Source organism: Lynx canadensis, chromosome C2 (genome assembly GCF_007474595.2).
Source record: "Lynx canadensis isolate LIC74 chromosome C2, mLynCan4.pri.v2, whole genome shotgun sequence".
Classification (NCBI taxonomy): domain Eukaryota; kingdom Metazoa; phylum Chordata; class Mammalia; order Carnivora; family Felidae; genus Lynx; species Lynx canadensis.
The window spans coordinates 2,549,278-2,571,428 of record NC_044311.2 but is presented as its reverse complement, the minus strand read 5'-3'; the positions used below and the strand labels follow the sequence as shown (position 1 = coordinate 2,571,428).

General features: G+C 40.2%; 1 protein-coding gene across 1 annotated transcript in view; it reads right to left on the bottom strand.

Annotated features, from left to right (window-relative positions):
- Nucleotides 1–354: 354 nt before the first annotated feature.
- LOC115523826 (programmed cell death 6 interacting protein) overlaps nt 355–22,151 on the bottom strand; it is a gene marked incomplete at its 5' end in the record, with an annotated part of 59,616 nt that continues 37,819 nt past the window's right edge. Inside the window, 8 exon segments of the mRNA XM_030330073.1 lie at nt 355–3,926; nt 4,991–5,193; nt 6,329–6,452; nt 15,328–15,422; nt 16,593–16,724; nt 17,043–17,119; nt 17,122–17,191; nt 17,193–17,308. Of these exon segments, the coding sequence (XP_030185933.1) occupies nt 3,752–3,926; nt 4,991–5,193; nt 6,329–6,452; nt 15,328–15,422; nt 16,593–16,724; nt 17,043–17,119; nt 17,122–17,191; nt 17,193–17,308 (992 nt within the window).

Genomic DNA, 22,151 nt, shown 5'->3' with positions numbered 1-22,151 from the left:
ATGCATTTCAAAAGATTTAAAAACAAAAGATGAACACAACTCACCATCTCCTTTCCTTAACCAACTGAATATGATAACATGCCAAACATTTCCAAAAATCAACCCCCAAAAAGTAACACTTGAAGAGATTTCTCATCTTAAAGAACCGGGGAAAGTCGTAAGTAATGAAAAACACGGTCCAGCCATGGTCAAGTACGTGGCTGACAGCTGTAAGAAAACATTTAAACACGGTCTCATGCATTTAGTCCAAGTGGATATTTTCTTATTTCCCCGACCACCATTTGTCAAATAAACTGCAGAAACTATAAAGCTAAAGGATAAACACTTCAAATAAGAATTCATACTCCAAGGAAGTAAGAATCTTTCAACTTTTATTTCTAGGATACATTCATCGGGAACCTTTTTGTTGCTTTACAATTTTCCCCCTAAGAGAAATGAATACAATAAAAATATAATCCAACTACCAGCAATGTCTGTAACCAGAAAAGAATCTAAAATCTCTGGTGTGATAATATAGGATTTTTTTTTTAAAAATATAAACTTCATACCAGAAATAAAGCCTGAATATTCTCTTTTTCTTTAAAAATATAATTTTTCCTTCTTAGCTCGTCCATGTAAACCTTATAATCAACCATTTAATTCTAAAGTCTATTTTTAAACTAGTCATTGTAACACTACAGCATTTTTTTTTTCCTACTTTGTATCCTGTTCTGTGCTGTGAATCAACTAATAGTTGCAGAAGTGTTTAAAAGAGAGAGAGATGCCACTAGGCTGTAGCAAGATTCTTCAAGATGTATCGATCATTAAAAGAAAAAAAAAAAAAAAAAAAAAACACCCATTGGCAAACTGAAACCTACTTAATAAATTGCATTTCATCATGTCTGTGAAATCAGAAGATGTGTATGAAGCGCTTTTGCAAACTCTCTAAAGCTCTAAGGAGAAACATTTTTTAAATGTTTTGACCAGAAAGGCTGCTGACTGGGGATAAAACGGCGTGAAGGTTCTGTGAAATCTTTTTTTAACTACTTACATTTAGGGAGGGAGAGACTGTTAAGTTGCAAACAAGTTGGGGGTACGGGGACAGGACTATCTCACAAAGACGGACTGATTTGCAGTGACCTGTGTTTTGTCTCAACGGAGAATAAAGACCAGGACTTCACAGCAGACTGAGAAGTCAAGCCGTCCGTCTCCAACTGGGAACAAGAAATAGGAGAAGTGAGGCTTTTCCCCCCACTGCCGACTAACTCCGCCATGCGGTCAGTCCATTTAAAAACAGTATTCCAAACCCGAACGTAAACGGTCTGGGAATGGTTTCTTTAGTTTAGGAAAATCATCAGAAAGCCTAATTAAAAAGAGGTAACAAGATCTCTGAACCAGAGGCACACTTGCAACTACAATCGAACAGCACCGTCCGTAACGACTTTTTAGGGTATTTTTGTGGACTACAGATAAGAAACTGATTGAGCAAAGGACAAAAACGTTTGGTAACAAAGCTCATGCCAGCGAGGGCTTCCTTGTTTGCCAGAAGGTGAAACAGATGGGAGGAGAAACTTCTTTCCATGAGCCACCCTACTGGAATCAGAAGGGCTATGGAGACTAACCCAGCAATGAAAGGCTGCAGAAGTTTGGTCATCTGTACCCATCCACAGGTGACCAAAAGAAACTGTCCTCAATTACCCGAAGAATGAGTGATCTGACGGGAGGGAATGGGGCCGGGTTACTGCATAAAAAAAGGCTTTGAGCAACTCGGGCAGGCTCCAAGAGGCTGCCACTTGGGGCTGTGGAGCCTCCTTTCCAGAAGTTTCTGAACGATCTTCCCGTGGCTCTCTGGGAGCTGGCCTACTTAGCACTTGGAACCGGCTAAGGGGCCTTATAACCTCTTCTGGCCCTGATGCACTTCCTCTTTTCTCAGTGACTTCTTTCCCCAAGAGAATATTCAGGCCAATTCGTTTTTGTTTCTTTCTGCATGAGTAAGAATAGTAAACTAGCAATTTGGAAAACCCTTAATTCCCACTGAGTGTCTCACGTCAGCATATGCCACCTTGAAAAACAGTAAGAATGCAGAACTTGAATGCCTTTTACATAAGAGTCAAACAAGCCTAGGTCATACTTTGATGGTTCCACATTAATAAAATGTAGCTATGGTAGGTAAAAAAAACTACTTTTGCCAAGGTTTTAACTAGTGCACTTTAAACCAATTTCAATATTCCACGGAAAGGTCATTTATATTAAAGTAACATGCCTTCATGTTTTCTACGTACAACAAAGTGATATTTTTTAAATGTACATATATTTTTAAACCAATTCACTCCCTTTTACAATCATACCTTCAGTCCAACATTTAAAACATAACCCAAACTGTCGATGAAAATATAACAGTGGCCCAAATGACAGCATCATTTCAATGAAAACAAGAACGCCAGAAAAGGTGAGCATTAAAACTTAGAAAATAAACATCAACAGACTCACTGGAAATCTGCTCACACGCCTGATGTGTTCAGAAATGAACCTCACACAGAACAGTCCCCGCTATTCAACAACCCCTTCCTTTCTCATTTACTCACTCCATGATGCATGTCTCACTACTTTTACTGAGGTTTATACAGTGATTAGTTATCCTAACAGCAGAGACTAGTATTAAATATTCATGCCTATTCAGAATTGGCATATGTTCCCAGCAATTGTTTAGTATGCTCCCTGAATTATAAAATAGTCTAATCTTTTAGGAGCATAAAAACCAGAGGGCTTAGATCTATTCGTATACATTGTGCATTAAATGTTATTAAGTTAAGACAGTAAGGTGGAAAAAAGGAACAGAGGGGTACAGTAAGCTTTCTTTAAACAATCCCATCACATTAGACAGTCCTGTCAATGATATGTATTTATTTTAACCAGGTTATGGGAAAAAAAAGGGAAAGAACTATTACCAGAATTTGTATCAATTTCTTGGAGAAGCTAATAAAACTTTAAATACACATATTTATTTGAAGAATCTTTGGTAGCAATTGTGTTTCTTCCACATTATAGGACTTTTCAAAATAAATGCCAAAATTAACATACTAATCAGCACATGAAAGATAAATTACGGTACTGTTTTTTTGGTTTTCCTATAAACCTGACTATTAACTTGAACTAATCATGCACTTAAACACAGTTATCTGTTTAACTTACGTACATATAAAATGAGAGACTAACACCAGAAAGAAATTAGACAGTAATGAGAATCAATGACAAAACATAACAATGACAACTGTTCTCAAGTAATTTATTTTTAAATTATAAGATTTACAATACTTTGATTATGCAAAATAGTGTAATGGAAATTAAACCAAACTGACAAACCAAAAGAGAAAGAAAACGTAGCTTTCTTGAATATCAGTACTTAAACCATCATTGTAAGTATCTGACGTCCCAACCATGTCTTATGCAGACAGAAGTATAATAGTTTCAAACGTTTCACTTGTGGGTTTAGCTTCTCATTTTTCAACTTTGATGAACTGAAAGGTAACTTATTTCAAATTCTATTATACCTATCATAGTGTTTACACTGCAACAGCAGCATCTCTCGGTGTGCGATCGAGTGTGGAACTGGGGCACAGTCTCGGCTCGCAGCCGCGGACAGAAACTGCACACCGCGTTCAGCACGACAGAGGACGTTACAGTAACCAGAGCACAGAGTTTAGTACACTTATTGCAGGGCTGGTGTTTCCTTCCCTTTGAACTGAACCAGTCGAGCTTCTGGGCTGGCATGTTACTGCTGTGGGTAGTAAGACTGCTGCGGGGGCTGAGGGAAGGGGTATGAAGGCTGCGGGGGCCCTGGGTATGGAGCCTGTCCGGGGCTCTGGTGATACACTGGCGGGTACGGCATACTATACTGACCGTATGCGTAAGGATTATAGCCCATGGGCATGGGCATGTGGCAATACCTGATGGAAAGAAAACAAACAAAAAAATGGGTTGGTAAATCACACACTGGAAAATGAGACGTGTAACAATTACTCGAAACCAAGGTTTTTCAAGAAAGTCATTTTTCTCTATTTCTCAGTCTAGTAGAAGACAGTGGAAAGAAAAAGCAGCAGTTTCAAGGTTAATATCCCGTTAATAATTGAGATGAAAGAATATCAGGTGCTTACTACCATCCAGAAAATAATACTGTTGACAGAAATAAGCCGAAATATTCAACTGTTAGCAAAGAATAAAAATGGAGACCCCCTTCATTTTAACGTGACAGTCTAAGTACATTCCTGACTCACAAGATCCAATATTCACTGTAATGTACATAAATTTACTGTTCACAGAAGTTTTTTTTAATGTTTATTAATTTGTGAGGCGTGGGGGAGGAGCAGAGAGAGGGGGGGACAGAAGGTCTGACAGCAGCAAGCCCGACGCGGGGCTCAAACTCACAAACCGTGAGATCGTGACCTCGGCCGAAGTCGGACGCTTAACCGACTGAGCCACCCGGGCGCCCCTGTTTACAAAGTTTCAATATTTAGAAGACAGAATGTACTTACTAACAAGTAAAGTTTGGAGCACATCTTAGGAGGTAGTTAAAAACTTATCACACAGAAAGTCGTTCTTTAAGAAAGCACACGCCAAAATTAGAGTCGTGTTAAACAGTGTGTCAGGATGGCAATTCTTCAAAGTACGGGTGCGTGAACAAGGCCTACCGGTCTTGCCACGCTCAGCTCCGGAAAGGCGCCTCTCCGTTCATCGCCAAAATAAGGACAACCAAGGGAACACAGTCTGCGTTCCGTACAGAAGAGGCGGATTTCCTGTGAAGCCAGCGTGTGAAAACTAGAAACGTCAACAAGCCTGGGAAAGGGCCGTTCAATTACTCACATAAGTGAGTCTGACATTAGTTCCATTTCTGCGTAAGCTGACAATGGAGCTCGCTCGTTCATGACGCCTCCATTCGGAGAAGGGGGGACTGTTTCTCAAAAGGTTAACCAGAGCTAGAAACCTCAGCCCACTCATCCAGTTTCAGCCTTACCCGGGATATCCTGGATAGGTGGGGTAGGGGGGTCCCTGGGCCTGTGGAGGGGGCGCTGCTGAACCAGGAGCGGGTGCCGGGGCCGGTGGAGCAGTGCCCGTCCCCGCGGGAGCCGGAGCCGGAGCGGGAGCGGGAGCGGGAGGAGCTCGGTTTGCTGGAAGCACAGGCGGCGGAGGCCGGGCCGGGGGCTGGGGCTTGGCGGGCTGTAAGAGAGTCGGCACTGACTGCAACATGGCTCACGTTTCCGTCAAATTCCCGTCGTTAAAATAACGGAGGGCGTGTGAGAAGCTCTAGAATCCACCCAAGTGTATTTCTAATTCCCATTCTTAAATGTTGACTGAATACTCTAGAAACGTATCACAGCGGAGGAATGATTCTCCAACCTGTTAACCCTCCACAGCCACTGCCCTGTTGCCGAGGCCTAATATTTAGCCACTTACTGCCCATTACTGCTCCCATCCGTGGTTAAGACATTTGAGACGGGAGGAAGGAGCAAGTCGGGCACAGACAGGTCATCACTGGAATCTCCCCCTGGCCACGAGATTCTTTATGTGCGTATTTTCAAACACCAGACAACTTAAAAGACTAGTACAATAAACGATCGCGTATTTATCAGTTAAATTCAATAATTACTGACATGTGACCATATTCACTGTATCTGTAGCTGTACCCATACATTTATGTATCGACATATTTGCGGAACCATTTGAAAGGAAGTTGCAAACTTCAGGACACCAGCCCTAAAGGCTGCAGCACGTAAGTCCTAATAATCACATACCATTTCGTCCTAAGGAAGTGAGTAATTATTTCCTAATACCATCGAGTATCCATGCCACATTCAAGATTCTCTATCACAAAAGAAAGCTCTCAAAGAAGAGGTTCTATGAACCAAGATCCAACCGAGGTTCACGTATTGCAGGATTATTATGAATCTTTCCCTCTCATTGAAAACAGAATGCCTCACATCTATGTTTTTTCCCTCCATGACATTCACTTTTAGAAAAGACAAAGCCAAGGGTCTCCTAGAATGTCCCAGTTCTAGATTTGTCCGACTGTTTCCTAATGGCACAATTTAACTTCTTGTTTTATCACTGTACTTGCGATAAACCGAAAGGTGGTTCTAAAGACTTGATGAGATTCAAGTTAAATGTTTTCTGGCAAGAATTTGCGAGTGATGCTGTATTCTTTATACCGCAGAACACGAGAAGGTTGGTCACCTCATGAAAACTGGTGCCCACCAGATCTCTACAATGTCAAGGGTGTTTTCTCCTTTACGGCAAGCGGGCAAGCAGTCACTAATGCACAAGGCCCATTTAAAAAACGAGGTTGCTTACTGACCAGCATGGTTCTCGGCGCGGGCGTTGGCACAGCGGGAGCATGGCCCCCTGCGGGAGAAGACTGATAGGCAGGCGTAGGGATTGAAGGAGCACTGGGTTCCCTGGCAATGCTTTGCTGCAGATCCCTTAAAGACAAAGGTGTTAGGAATTAACACAACTCAAAAAAACCGCACATCTGAAATGCCAGGTTTTAAAATCTTTCTTCTCTGCGTATATGAAACATGGAAGACAGACTCAAAACAATGACGGTATTTTAAAACACACTACACTTCTGCTCTTGACTAGAACGAACTTGAATCTTTTTTCCTACGATTTTCCCTCCTAAGAGGAAAGGTAAACTTGTTCTGAGGTCACAGTTACAGCTGGAGTAAGGAACATGTCAAACTGGGCGGGCGGACGGCCCTAAAAGACCGCCCACTCTCTGGCAACAAGCCATCCCCTGGCTGGGCCACTCCTAACACAGCAGCGTCTCTAGAAGTTTTCAGAAGACCAACTGCTCACAGTCTGCCAGCTGCGTCACACGGGCGCTTCATCACTGCGTCGTACCGGCTTTTCCAGAAAACGAAGAAAGCCAACCCATTCAAACCATGATGCAAATTTCTTAATAAAAACTTTCTGAAATTATTCAAAGAAATGCAGCACTGAGCTGTTTTATGTTAAAAGATACCTCATAATCTGTAATTAAGGTAAATGCAGGATAGATTGTTGAAAGGACCATTAAAACAGAATTAAAACTTAGCAAAATTGGAATCCATCCCCAAATCTCACTAACCAAAACCCTAAGGTAAAATGCACTCTATGAAACAACATGATATTGATCAACTTCCCCCCAGCACCGATTCCTATACACATGAAGGAAATACAATATGTCCCAAAGCGTGAACAACAGCATCTATTGTCCTGATATAACAATTAGCTGCAACCCCGGAGTCCCCCAGACCATACTTGCACTCTCACAAAGGGTCCCAGTTGGAAATTAGTCACTCCCCATATTAAGAAAGTTAATACATTCATCAAGGAACCAAAAATACTTCTTAATGTTTGTAAGCTTAATAAATGTTACAACACAAACTAGAAGATTTTAATCAATATTAAAATTTTGCAATTTTTGAAACATTTTGTTATGTAGCTCATATATGTACTAAATATACTTAATATTTAATATTTTGTTTTATTTATGTAGTTACAGTTAGATATTGGAATATACCACAAATATAGTATCTAACGTATGTCATTATAAAGCCTTAACATAATACTTTTATTTTCCTTTGACAAACGCCAGAGATGGTCACAATAAATAACACACAAGACAAATAAGAATGTCCTAGCTACTAATTGTATCATTCAAAGCTATTAAATCATGAGACTAATAACATAACAAAGCAAGGATACATGAACTAAAATCCCACCAGTGTTTCAATGCCAACAACTACCATTACTAACATTAGTTTCAAATCACTAGTGTAAAGGCAGAGATCACAGTAAAATATTTATTCTTTCTGCACACTTATGAGAGGACACACTAGTCATCAGGAAAATGAAAATTAAAACCACAATGAAATAACTAGATACCCACCAGAGTAGCTGGTGGCAAACTCTCAGACATTGCTAGTGGAATACAAATAAGTACAACCACTTTGGAAAACTATCAACGTCAACTAAAGCTCAATACACACACACCTTCCGACCCAGCAATGCCACTCTCAGATATACCCCCAGCAGCACCGCACACATCTGCTCCCCAAAAGCATGATCTAGAGCTGCCCAGGTGGCCATCGAACACCCAAAATGCGCCTAGTATGAACTGAGAAGGGCTGGGAGTGGAAACTACACACCAAATCGCTAAGACTCAGTGTGGACAAAAAGTAAAACATCCCATACATGATTTGCATGATTATATGTTTAAATTGTAACACTTTGGATACACTAGGGGAAGTAAAATATATTTTTGAAATTAACTTCATGTTTACTTTTTAAAACATGGCTGCTAGAAACTGTAAGTTGTAGGGGCACCTGGGTGGCTCAGTCAGTTAAGCGGCCGACTTCGGCTCAGGTCATGATCTTGCGTGATCTCGCGTGATCTCGCGTGATCTCGCGTGATCTCGCGTGATCTCGCGTGATCTCGCGCGATCTCACGCGAGTTCGGGCCCCGCGTCGGGCTCTATGCTGACGGCTCAGAGCCTGGAGCCTGTTTCGGATTCTGGGTCTCCCTCTCTCTCTGCTCCTCCCCCGTTCATGCTCTGTCTCCATCTCAAAAATAAATAAACATTAAAAAAAAGAAGAAACCATAAGTTGTGCGTGGCTGACACTACTTTTGCCATAGAGACGAAGCTCGCTTTATGTCACCAGCCCTGCACATCTGGTTTGTTTCCATTCTTCGACTGCTTCCAGCAAAACCGGAGAGTCAGGTTTTCCAACGCTCACGCTCACTGTTGGTAACACAGCAGCCAAAACCACACGCTACTCAAATACTCGACAACAGCGGACTATACACACAGCTTCCAGCATATTCACACACTGAAAGCTGCACAAATATGAAAATTAAAGACCTATAACCACACACAACCGTATGGATGAGTCTGACGGTGCCAACTGTAACCAGTCACAGAACAGCACATGCGATCCCACTGAGTCCAGCACGAAACAGGAGAAGCCCGTCAATCCTCGCACAGAAAGGACGGTGGTCGCCTTGGCAAGGTGAGTAATGACTGGGGAGACACAGGGACGATGCTTCTGGGGTGCTGAGAATGTTCTGTGAACTGACCTAAGTGCTCGATACGTGGAATTTTCAGTTTGTAAAATTCAGTAAGAATTACGTGGACTTTTCCTATGTTTTTATTTTATAGTCAATAAACATGTTTCAAGGAATTTAGGCCCTCAGTATTAAGAGTGATTTTAACAAAATAAACCCTTGGATTTTTAAAAGCTAATGTTATATCTATTTGGTCTACTTTTCCATTCTTCATTTACTTTTTAATCACTGAGATAAAACCACGTGACAAGTTGATGACTATTCTGTTTATAGTACAAATATAGAAATATACATGCAAATAGTAACAAACCTAATTTTCTCTTTTAAGTTTATGTATTTATTTTGAAAGAGAGAGAGAGAGAGAGAGAGAGAGACAAGGGGAGAGGGACAGAGAGAGAGAGAGAGAGAGAGAGAGAGAGAGAGAGAGGGAATCCCAAGTAGGCTCCACGTTGTCAGCACAGAGCCCGACGTGGGGTGCAATTCCACAAACCATGAAATCATGACCTGAACCAAGATCAAGAGTTAGACACTTAACTGACTGAGCCACCCAGGCACCCCACAAACCTAATTCTCAACCTAGAGATTTGAAATAGGAAATATGTGAAAATGAGAATATCCCCAAATTTCTTCCTAAGCCATGAACTTCTATTATACTACACAATTCTAAAAATAGTGATGTTAGCCCATTTTACACTGAGGGTTTAAGTGGAGAAACTGAGAGTGCAACTAGAAAGTAAATTATCATGGACAAAAAATTATTTCAAGCAGGGGTTGGCAAAATTTTTTGTGTAAAGAGCCAAATAGTAAATATTCTAGGCTTTGCAGGACACAGGGTCTCTGTCACAAATAATTAGTAATACTCTGTTGTTAGTGCAAAGTCAGACACAGACAATACACAACTTAGAAAGATAAGCAGCAGACTCAACCTGGGTGCTGCAGTTTGCCAACTTAAACTTAGAAACCTTTGTTTGGCTCTTTCTTGGTCCTGAGCTACAGATTTTAAGGGTTCTACACAGTCACCTCAATGGCTGCTGCTTGGATGAAGGGAAGAAAAGAGGGGCAAAAAGGTCCTGTTCCAAGTCCCCCACCCTGCTCACATCTGAGCCGGATCCATTGTTATCTGTTTTACAAACTGGGCTTCTCTGTAACACTAAGCTTGAGCAAAGGGTTCTGCAGTTAAAAAAAAAAAAAAAAAAAAAAAGGAGGCAGTGAGGAATGAATCTGATAATTTAGCTGTACAGTCTGAAAAATAAAAATCAGACTACTTGAATGTGGCTATAAAAACATATGAAGTCCCATTAATTATTAAGATTACTTTCATATAATTTTCTGAACAGGTACTGTGCTGTTCACTTGACTCACAATAAAAAGGGAGTCGAAGGCCCCCATCTGCAGGCTCCCTCCCTACCCCTCACACCCCAGAGGCACACTACTCTGGGTCATGAACCTTCCAGAGCTTCCTGACACATAAACAAACCAACTCGCATGTAGATTTTATTTTCTCCCTTTTTATACAAAAAAGCGTACTTCACACTGTTCTGTATCTTTTTTCTTTACTGTATTTATCTTCAAGGTCTCTCCATATCAAAAAATAGAAAACCTCTTTTTTTTTCAAATAGCTGATCTTTTATCTAAAAAAAAAAAAAAAAAAAAAACCCTGCACAGATGTAACTTTATTTATTTCACCAGTCCCGGACGTCTGATTTGTTTCTATTCTTTTACTGCTACCAGCAACTCAGAAATGAGTTAGTTTATAAACGTGTCGTTTCTAGCATATGCTAACACATACTCAGAATAAATTCTCAAAACCAGACTAGCTGGATTAAGGATGTACGGATTCGTCATCCAGACCTTCAGAGCAGAACCGCCCCCACACAAGGATGCACCCACACACATTCATAGCCGTGGATGAGACCTGTTCCCCTACATACGCCAACAAGGCATGTTCTCAAACTTCCAGATTTTTGCCCTTCTGAGAAATGTCATTCTGGAGTAGTTGTAATTTGTACTTACATTATACTGAATGAGGGCAGGTTTTTGTTGTTTTCTGTTTTCTTAAGTAAGCTATAGGCACAACGAGGGGCTCAAACTCACGACCTCAAGATCAAGAGCTGCGTGCTTTACCCACCGAGCCGGCAAGGCACCCCAGAAAGGTATTTTTTCATACGCTTAAGAACCAACCACTTACATTTCCTCATACGCAAAATCTCTGTTTACAGCCTTTGCCAACTTTTCCTAGTGGGTTTTTCTCCTCCTCAGTAATATCTAGGAGTTCTTCATAAATTAATTTTTTTAATGTTTATTTCTTTTTGAGAGAGAAAGAGCCGGGGGGGGGGGGGGGAGACAGAGAGGGAGAGAGAGGGAGACACAGAATCCGAAGCAGGCTCCAGGCTCCAAGCTGTCAGCGCACAGCCTGATGCGGGGCTTGAACTCATGAACCCTGAGCTCAGGCCCTGAACCAAAGTGGGCCGCTTAACCAACTGAGCCACTCAGGCGCCCCTCTTGATAAATTAGTAAATTTGCTTTTTGCCTTTGTGAGGTTTCAAATATTTTCCCCCCAACTTATTACATAACAACTCTGCTTTATGTTATGATGCACTTATCCTTTTTTTAAAATGGCTTCTAGATTTAAGTCAGAATAAGAAATACTCTTCCCTTTTCAGCTCTATAAAGGAATTCTCTCATATTCTCTCATATTACATGAAATGTAAACTTTACATTTCCTTTTACACATTTCAAGTTTGATCCACTTGAAATTTATTCTGGTATAAAAATAACTTTTGTTTTCTAAATGGCTAGGCGGCTAACTTCTTCTGATTGGCTTAGGATCTTTTTTACATTAAATTCACAATGTATTTGAATTTATTTCTATTTTGCCTTTGGTCTGTCTAATCATGTACCAGGACCACTATGTTTTAATTAGACACAATAATACATATTTCAGTGTCTGGTAGAATTGCTTTCCATTACTATTTTTATTTTTTCCTGGCTAATAATTGGACAGTTTTTCTAGAGGAGCGTTAGGATCAACTCATCTAGTCGTAAATGAAAATCTATGTATTTATTTTAAATCAAATTATGTTGAATGCTTAAGAACTGATTTCTTTGTGCGTCATCTTACCCAAAAACATGACACATCTTTCAAATTCCAGTCCCCTTTTGTCCCCTTCAACAGTGTTTTGTACATACTGGTCTCATACGCAACAAACTTATTCTGATGTAGTTTATCTTTTCTGCTGCTATTGTAAGTAGGGTCTTTCCTCCATTATATTTCCTATATGATTATTTATATGAAAGCTACTGATTTCTACAAATCTTTACGATCAATTGTCTTCAGTAAAGATTCTTCTATTGTTTGCTGAGTTTGGGGGCTGATTCTCTTGGGTTTTCAAGTTGTACGATCATAAAGTCTAAAGTAGTGAAAATTTTACCTCCTCCTTTTCAGTGTTTATCTTTCTGATTTTATTCTATTGTCTAATTGTGCTGGTTCGTACTGCCAAAATAGTATTAAATAATAGGGTGGACGGTGCTCATTTTGTCCTTGCTTTTAGAAGGAATGTTTTACATTGTTTCTCCATTAACCACGATGCTGAGTTCCGTGCAGATATAAACAAGAGTGTGTGTGTGTGTCTCTCTCTCTCCATACACACACACACACACACTCCTATTTTACTGAATACCAGAACAGTTATTTTCTCAATTGCTTTTCCTCACCCATGAAGAGAATCTTTTTCTCCTTAATATAAAAATACGGAACCAATCACTACATTACTGGAATAATGTAATCCCGCTTGATTACATCCCGCTTGATCATGGCTCTTTTTCTAAGATACTGGTGGGTATCAATGGTAAGTATTTTATTTAGGACTTCTGCATCCATAATCATAAATAAAACTGGGCTGAAGATTGTTTCTGTCTTAATCTTTGTCAGATTTTCTTATCAATAACACTAACTTGGAGGGCTCTTTTGTTTTTGTTTTTTTTAAACCTCTGAAACCATTAGAAAGCATTCTAAGGGCACCTGGGTGGCTCAGTCAGTTAAGCGTCCAACTTCGGCTCAGGTCACGATCTCACAGTTCGTGAGTTCGAGCCCTGCATCGGGCTCTGTGCTGACAGCTCAGAGCCTACAGCCTGCTTCTGATTCTGGGTCTCCCTCTCTCTCTGCCCCTCCCCTGCTTGCGCTCTGTCCCTCTCTCCCAAAAACAAACATTAAAACAAATTTTTTTAATAAAAATAAAAGGCATTTTAGTTATTTGCTTTTTAAAATTTTTTTTTCAACGTTTATTTTATTTTTGGGACAGAGAGAGACAGAGCATGAACAGGGGAGGGGCAGAGAGAGAGGGAGACACAGAAACGGAAACAGGCTCCAGGCTCTGAGCCATCAGCCCAGAGCCCGACGCAGGGCTCGAACTCACGGACCGCGAGATCGTGACCTGGCTGAAGTCGGACGCTTAACCGACTGCGCCACCCAGGCGCCCCAAGTTATTTGTTTTTTAAAGGTTTAGTAGAAAAACTAAAACAACACTGCTCTTTCTTGGGGGGGCGGGGGTGGGTGATGCAGGGAGGTAGCTCTTAGCAAGTTCTCCAACAGCTTCTATGAAAAACAGTTTAAATATGGACGGGGGTGAATGATGATGGTCAGGCTGGCTGCAGGGCTCAAGACAGACTCAGGAGCAGAACAGTCTGAGTTCTCCTGGTGTATCACCAACGAATGTACGGTTCCGTGTAAGCCCCCGCAAGGCAGTTTCACCGGGTATCAGACCCCTGGCTCATACCTGCCTTCCTGGAGTTCCAGTGGCCATCACTGCCCCCCACCCCCACCCCCTTCTAGCAGGCAGTGCTGTGAGCCTAAACGTTTTTTCACCTTTTTATGAACTGTCTTGATCTTTTTGCCCAATTGCCTAAAGGATTCTGCCATCATCTTTTAATGAGCTAATGATTTATATCCCTTGATGTTGACGGTTCTTGTTCATTTTTCTTAACCGTAAGATATACCTTTTCGACACGCCTTCCTTTATTTTCCTAAAGGAACATATTCTTAGGTAATACCATTAAATGTCTGTTCTGAACAGAATGTTGAACAACGAACATTTTTTGCTTTCTCTTCTTTGTGGAAATTCACTTCTGCGCATTCAGATCTTCTTTGCCTGTCTTCTAACCCTTCTTCTGGTTTTACTTTGGCTTCATTTTCTTTGATTTCTTTTTACTCTAGGTGCCGATGTCTTCTTCACGGTCTAGTCTCCTTTTTGCTCCTTCCCATTTCATTTTACATCTGTGATGATTTTGTTCTTCTCTCTTCCACTTGCTTCCTGAATCCAGCACCTCACGTTTTATCACCTCCTTTCTTCTCACCACCCTCCTTGATTCTGGTACTTCCTTATGTGGTGTTCCTCAGAGTGACTGCTTCCTAATCCTTTTCTCCTTTTTTTCCTTTTTTTAAATTCATGATGAAATGTTCATCCAGAATTTTCATCTGTTCTATGACAATACTATTCTGGTGAATATTCTCCATGTATTAGGTTTTATTAAATTCAGTTCATTTTGGGGGCGCCTGGGTGGCTCAGTCAGTTAAGCGTCCGACTTCAGCTGAGGTCATGATCTCATGGTCTGTGGGTTCGAGGCCCACGTCGGGCTCTGTGCTGACAACTCGGAGCCTGCTTCAGACTCTGTGTGTCCCTCGCTCTCTGCCCCTCCCCCACTTGTGCTCTGTTTCTCTCTCTCAAAAATAAACAAATGTAAAAAAAAATTAAATTCAGTTCATTTTTTTACCATTAAAAAAAAAATACTGTATCTTTGCACCAATGCTGTGTCAACTCTACTGGTCACTCAGCACAGAACGAGTCCTATGGTACTTGGTTTGACCTTCTCAGCAGGGTCCTTCAGAAGGGAAATCTGCTGATCTTTTCTAAGCCATTCATCCTGTCCTCCCCATATTCTGTACCTCGAGTTTTATGTGTAAGGAACCTGCTGGCCATTTCCAGGTAAATTGTGTATGTTTATTGGCATTTCTGAGACCTGTCACCCTGACTTGTTGCATTGTCACTTCTGTGACACACTGTGCTTCTGACACCGAGAGTTTCTGCTCTTCTCCTTTATTCTCAGGTCATGCAGCTTGCTAGCTGCCTGTAAATGTCCAGGAGGAAAGAAAGGAAACTGCTATCTCATACTGCCCAGTTCACCCCGAAGTTTCCACATGTAACTTTTCAAAAGAAAAATCCTCTAAAATTTGATACACAAAATAAACTTACTTTAAGAGTTCATCTCTTTCTGTCTTCCGTGCAAACACGATGTCACTGCACTTGTTCTGGAACCTGACCAGGATTTCAGTCAGCTCATTGTAAAACTGTAAGTAAAGAAATACAAGTAATAAGCCACAATGATATTTTAATCTGAAGAGGAACACAGTCTAAAGCTCGTTTGTCAATCACGGTTAAACCTAAACAACCAAAATCCTCCGCATGACACAGTCATACCACTAAGGTTCAACAAGTTAATATTGAATATGACCTAATAATATTCCTAAAGAAAATGAAATAAACTCATTTTTGGAGAACACCTGTCACCAAAAATCAAATGGAACAAACTATAAGTTTCATGATCATGAGTATGTTCCCAATTCCTGGAGAAAAGGCAAGTACTTAAAGATAGGAAACCTATTTCAGTGGAAGGATTAGATTGCACATTCACTTCAGAAATACAGACATCACTTCAGAAACTCTTAGAGGGCATTTCCAAAGGCTCTCTGAAGAATTTTCTCAGCTTATCTATTTGAACAAAGCATTTTAACCAAATTAAAACGGGATCTTCCTATCCTATTTCCAAGGCTTCGTCGTATTTCTACCTCTTCAGAGGTTTTCACCTTACATCCAAGGTATTTGTATCAAAATCACTTTATTCAATAATCATCATGGAGTTAAAACACCCACAAGGTATTGTGTATCTGAAAAACTAACGATCACCTGTTCCCTCAAAAGCAAAGTAAATGTTAAAAACAAATATAATCATTTCCCTAAGCTATTTAAAGGAAAGGCAAGAAAATACTTAACATATTTAGTAAGCATCCTGAGACTCAGGCAGATACAAGTCCACCGTTATCCAAACCATCAGCACAGAATATAAAAGCCATATCCTCCCCTCCCTTCCCCACCACAGTTTCAGCCTCGACTACTCCTGTTCCCGCATAATTCCACTCAATTGGTCAACTTCCTGTCCCCCCAAAAAAGCGTCACTGGCTTTTGACATCTCTGTGCTAATTTCTTTTACCTGAAATTCCTACATCCTCTTTCTGGTCTGGTGAAATACACAATTCATTCTTCAACATTCTCATGAAATATTGCCACCTTTGTTAAGGCTTTCCTTCCCTTATGACAAAGCCTCTCAGAGGAAAAAATCATTAAAGCTAGGAAGTTCGAGACAAAGAATAATAATAAGGTCCAACTGGAAAAAACTATTAACTTCTCAACTATATTTTCACTCTGTACTGGTGAACTACTGTTTCTTTTGGACTTCATACCTTTGTGCCCTCCTTCAAATTAGCCACAAGCTCAACAAAGTTGTCATATGCAGTAGCTAAATTCTCAAACCTTCTTCTTAAGTTAGCTTCATTATTAGATTGCTTCATTTTTGAAAACTCTTGGTGTGAGACCTTGTTAAAAGAAAGATTTATGTATTTACATTTATTTATCAAATTAATATAGCCTGTAACACTTTACTGATACTTTCCCAACTATATATGAAAATCATATGTGATTACATGCAGGAATCACTAGAAATTTACCTATAGAATTTTTGGAATAACACAGTACCTTAATTCTTAAAGTAAAAATGTCACAAATTCAGTGGTTATCAAAATACAACCAATAACGATTACAGATTTCTATTAGTACGTACTACTTGCGAAACACAATCCTGACATAGATTTAGTCCAGGTTTATCCTTTCTGTGATTTTCTTAAACATCTTACTAAAGCATATAAACCTTACCTGAATATTTTAAGAAGTTCTTCCTGTTTCCGTAGAGATTCTTGGACTTTCGTCGTAGACCTCCATAGATTCGATCCAGCTCAGTGACAGAAAGAGCTTCTTCATTTATTACACCATCTTGAGCCAAAGCAGGTCAAAAATTTGCTTGTCATGTCAAAATTCACTGATTTCAAGTCATTCTCTAGCCCTTCTCTTTCCTTCTTTACTTCATCAAGATTGGTCATAAGGATTTTAAGACATTTACAACCTAAACAATTAAAACAAAACAAGCAAACAAAACCCCTTAGTTTAAACTGCCAAAAAAAACCAGAAGCCAATTTCAAGAAGGGAATTATATACACAAAGGTTCACTCCTTTGAGACGATTTCTCAGACAGCCAAGCATAAATTGCACATCAGGTTTATTTACATTGTACCTTTAGTGGACTCAGATTATAAGAGCAGCGGCAATAATGATAACACCAGCAAGCATGATGATTTACATGAACATTTATTATGTGCCAGGGACTGTCCTAAACACTTCACAAATTTAGTATTATCCTTACAATATCCCATAAGGTATATATTATTACTTCTCTTCCACAAATAGAGAAATTAAGCCTCAGAAAAATTAGTAACTTGCCTAAAGTTACACAGCTACTAAAGGAACACAGGTAAAATTTGAGACCATCAGTCTGCCTAACTCCACAATCAATCTCGTAACCACTCTACACTACACTATCTCCCTGTCATGGTTCCGAGGTAGAGGGAGATATGTTCTTGCCAAGTAAGCAGATACTCTATTTTGCTGACACGGAGAGACAGAGATATACAGAGAGAGACATGGAGATAGAAACAGAGATACAGATCTATACGGAGAGAGCATCTTAGATAGAGAAAGAAAGAGAGCCAAAGAGGTAGATACAAAGCTATAAACTACATGTTTATGTTATATACTGGTAGAGAGAAAGGAGAGAGGCCCTCTTGTACATCTCTTCATTCCACTAAGAGTTCGATCTCTGATTCGGAGGTCCGTGTTACAGTGCCCAAGTGCCCCGCTGATGCCACTTACAAACTGTCCCTTTTCACTGACATCTCTCCGCACTCTTGCTAAGACCACCAGGGAGAAAACCAACCGTAGAACCCCCCATTGCGCTTGCCCCCAGTGATGCTCAGAGAAAGTAAGCTGGGGCAAAGACAAAGGAAGAAGGGGACACCCAGGAACCCCATCTATATCCCTGTCTGTCTTCTTACACCATGGCATTTCCAACCCCAATGGCTCTCCCACCTACCCCGCCGGTGTCTAAGGCATTTCTGTCCTACTCTTTCATGAGACAGCCCTCATTAGCTCCTTGGCAAGTGTCCAAAATAACCTTCCTTTGTGAAGACTAAAAATCTGAGGAAAAAATCTGTAATTTCTATCTAAATTTTGGCCTCTGTTCACCACCTACACCTCTACGTGTCCTATCTTAAATGCAGAGTCCTTAAACACTCAGAGTAGTGTAGAGAACTGTGACTCCGGGATGTCCAAGAAGCCTCAAACCACAGATGCTGTCGATGGAAGAAGAGGGACAAATAATCACACCTACATGGAGATGGCAAGTCTGTTTCAGGGATCTGGTGGAATCTGATGTTAGACCATGTGCCTAAGAATCTTGTTTCCAGATGACTTCCGGGATATATTGTTACATGAAAATCAAAGGCACCAGAGCATACATACAGCATATTACACTCTGAGTAAAGAGGAGGGAAATCAGAATAGGGGCTCCTGGGTGGCTCAGTCAGTTAAGCATCTGATTCTTGGTTTTGGCTCAGGTCATGATCTCAAGGTTCCTGAGATCAAGCCCCGCGTTGGGCTCTGCGCTGACAGCATGGAGCCTGCCTGGGATTCTCTCTCTCCCCCTTTCTCCTCGGCCCCTCCCCCACTCATTACGCACTCATTCTCTCTAATAAACTTTAAAAAAAATAGACATATACACACATAATATAGTATGTATATGTGTGTGCACATGTAATTTTAAAAAAAATAGAAAAACAGGACAAACCAGAAAGTAACAAAAAAGGTTGTTTATAGAGAAAGGATGGAAACAAGGTGGAAAGAACAGAGATGAGATTTCTCTGCATGCACCTTTGGAATTATGAACATTTTTACACATTCAAAACACAAAATTAAATCACAACTTGAATATAGGAACACAAGTACCTAGTTATCCATCAAGTGAAACGTAATTACGTAGAAAAAACTATTTCAACCCTGACTACGTTCCCTTAATGGACATATTATGACTTAGGTCCTGTGTAACCAAGGATACTGTACCTCCTGGAAAACTCAATCTCGTTACCTGCAAAGCAAGAATAAGAGTACTTATCCCAGAACTGTTGTGAAGACTGAAATCATATCAAGTGCTCAACGAAATTTGTAACACAGGGTAAGCACTCAATCAGTAGCAGCCATTATTATTAACTGGTAGTTAGGTGTTACAGTTTAACACTATACTTTGGGTACACTATAGAATAAAGAGGCTAGGCATCTACGCAATAAGAAGAGAGGAACAATGAGGAATAGATTAAGAATTAAAATATTTAGGGGCGCCTGGGTGGCTCAGTCGGTTAAGCATCCGACTTCGGCTCAGGTCGTGATCTCACGGTTTGTGGGTTTGAGCCCCCTGTCGGGCTCTGTGCTGACAGCTCGGAGGCTGGAGCCTGCTTGGGATTCTGTGCTCCCCTCCCCTCAGCTACGCCCCTGCTCACACTCTGTCTCTCTCTCAACATAAATAAAGACTTTAAAAAAATTCTTTTTAAAAAAGAATTAAAGTATTTATTCTGCTGTAACTATGGGACACATTTTTTTGGGGGGGGTGCAATAGGATATAATTTTAAAAGGCTGGGGCAGTATTATCTATTGTCTTATTTTAAACAGATAATGGAACCTCAACCATGACTGTGGCTCTATGTGAAGGTTGTTTAACTATTAGAAAAATGCCACTTATCTTTCTCTCAGTTATGTCCAAAAAAAAGCCAGAAAGAAAATAATAAAACAGTCAAGTAAAATAAAGCTGGGGGAGAAACAGGAATATGCAAAACCCGTTCAAAAAAAAAAAAAAAAAGTCTACTAAACAAAGCTGAAAGTCAGGGATACCATAACACATTATCTAGAAACAGACTGGATGTCTTTCATAGCAGGCAACTAAGACCCTCTCATCAATAATGGGTCCCAACTGCGTGGTGTAGCCCAAGTTAGCCAACAAGTAATATGAGGAGACAGACGTGGTCCACGAGGATATAACCTCGTGTTCAGTGAAGAGCTAAGCATTCACAGGCGACAGAGTAATGTGGGAAGAGGACCCCAGCAGAATGTGGAGACCCCCAAGTTCTAATCCCAGCTCCACTATGAAGAAAAGCTAATCCTAACTTTTACGGTGGTCAGTTTTCTAATCCGTGATAAAAAAAAGGGCCAAGATCTATTTAGTAAGTCCTATTCTATTCCAAAATGCTATGATTCTAACTCTCTGGAAAAAAATGCTATTTAAAAACAACCAATTTATAAATGAACTTTTAGACCACCACACAAAGATAGAAGGAGAGGTCCTTGTATGACAAACATTCGCTTTTTTTTCTTCAAACTATCATATATACTAGTTTAAACCCTAGTTTAGGACTGTATGATATCGGCCATCATTTTAAACAGAACAAATACAGGAGAAAATGAAGTTTAACTGCTTCCACAAATGACCAGAATAGTTAAGAAAGTAAACCACGGTCTACGTTCTTATACACTCAGGGCCTAACATGTTATCAAGTTAAAGCATATAAGTAATTAGAATACCTACACACCTCCATGTTCAATGCAGTGTATTTACAACAGCTGAGATATGGAAACCTAAATGTCCATCAATGGATAAGTGATAAAGATGTGGTGTATACACACACACACACACACACACACACACACACACACACAGAGGAACATCAGCTATAAAAAAAATGAAGGACTGCTAAGGTGGGTCAGTTGATTAAGTGTTGGGCTCTTGATTTCGGCTCAGGTCATGATCTCACAGTTCGTGAGATGGAGCCCTGTGTCGGGCTCTGTGCTGACAGCACGGAGCCTGCTTGGGACTCTCTCTCTCCCACTCTCTGCCCTTCCCCATCTCACACTGTCCCTCTCTCTCTTAAAATAATAGACACCTTAAATAAAAATGAAATCTTGCCATTTGTAACTTGAATATGCCTTGAGGGCATTATGCTACATGAAATTAAGTCAGCCAGAGAAAGACAAACACCCCATGATGTCATTTATATGTGGAATCTAAAAGAAAACCAAGCTCACAGATACAGAGAACAGACTGATAGCTGCCTGAAGTGCGGCGTGGGGATGGACAAACTAGATGAAGGGAGTCCAAAGGTACAACTTCCATTAATTCAATACTCGGTCCATGTGGATATAATGGAAAGCATGGTAACTACAGTTAGGTATACCATATTACATATTTGAAAGTTGCTGAGAGTAGATCTTAAAAGTTCTCAACACAAGAAAAACAATCCTGTAACTACTTGTTGGACTGATGTTAACCAGAGTTATAATGATCATTTCACAATATAACAAATACCGAATCATTAGGGTATGTACCTGAAATATAATGCTGTATGTCAATTACACCTCGATAAAAAAAAATTTTTTAAATAATAATTACAACCCTGTTGTATTTATTTCTGTGTTTTATAAACAGCTCCGATTAGCTGTCAACTGCAATTAACTACATCCCTTTATAGCGTTAGGTTACCAGTAGCTATCATTCCATCACACTTTTTGAATCCTCACATGTTGGGCACTGTTCTAGGTTCTAAAATACAACTACTAACAAAAGCAGAGTCTTCCTTCATGTGGGGGACAGAAGAAGGGAGGGGAGGATTAAAACAACTACACAAAAATAGAGTAATACAGTAGACAATGACCAAGAAAGGGAAGGGGTGACATCTGGAGCTTTAATGAAAAAGAAGCAGCGACCAAGCAAAATGGAAGAAAGACCCCAACAGAAGGAAGGCAACTGTTAAAGTCCTGAGGCAGGAACAAGCTTCACATGATCAAGGACCCAAAAAAAAAAAAAAAAAAAA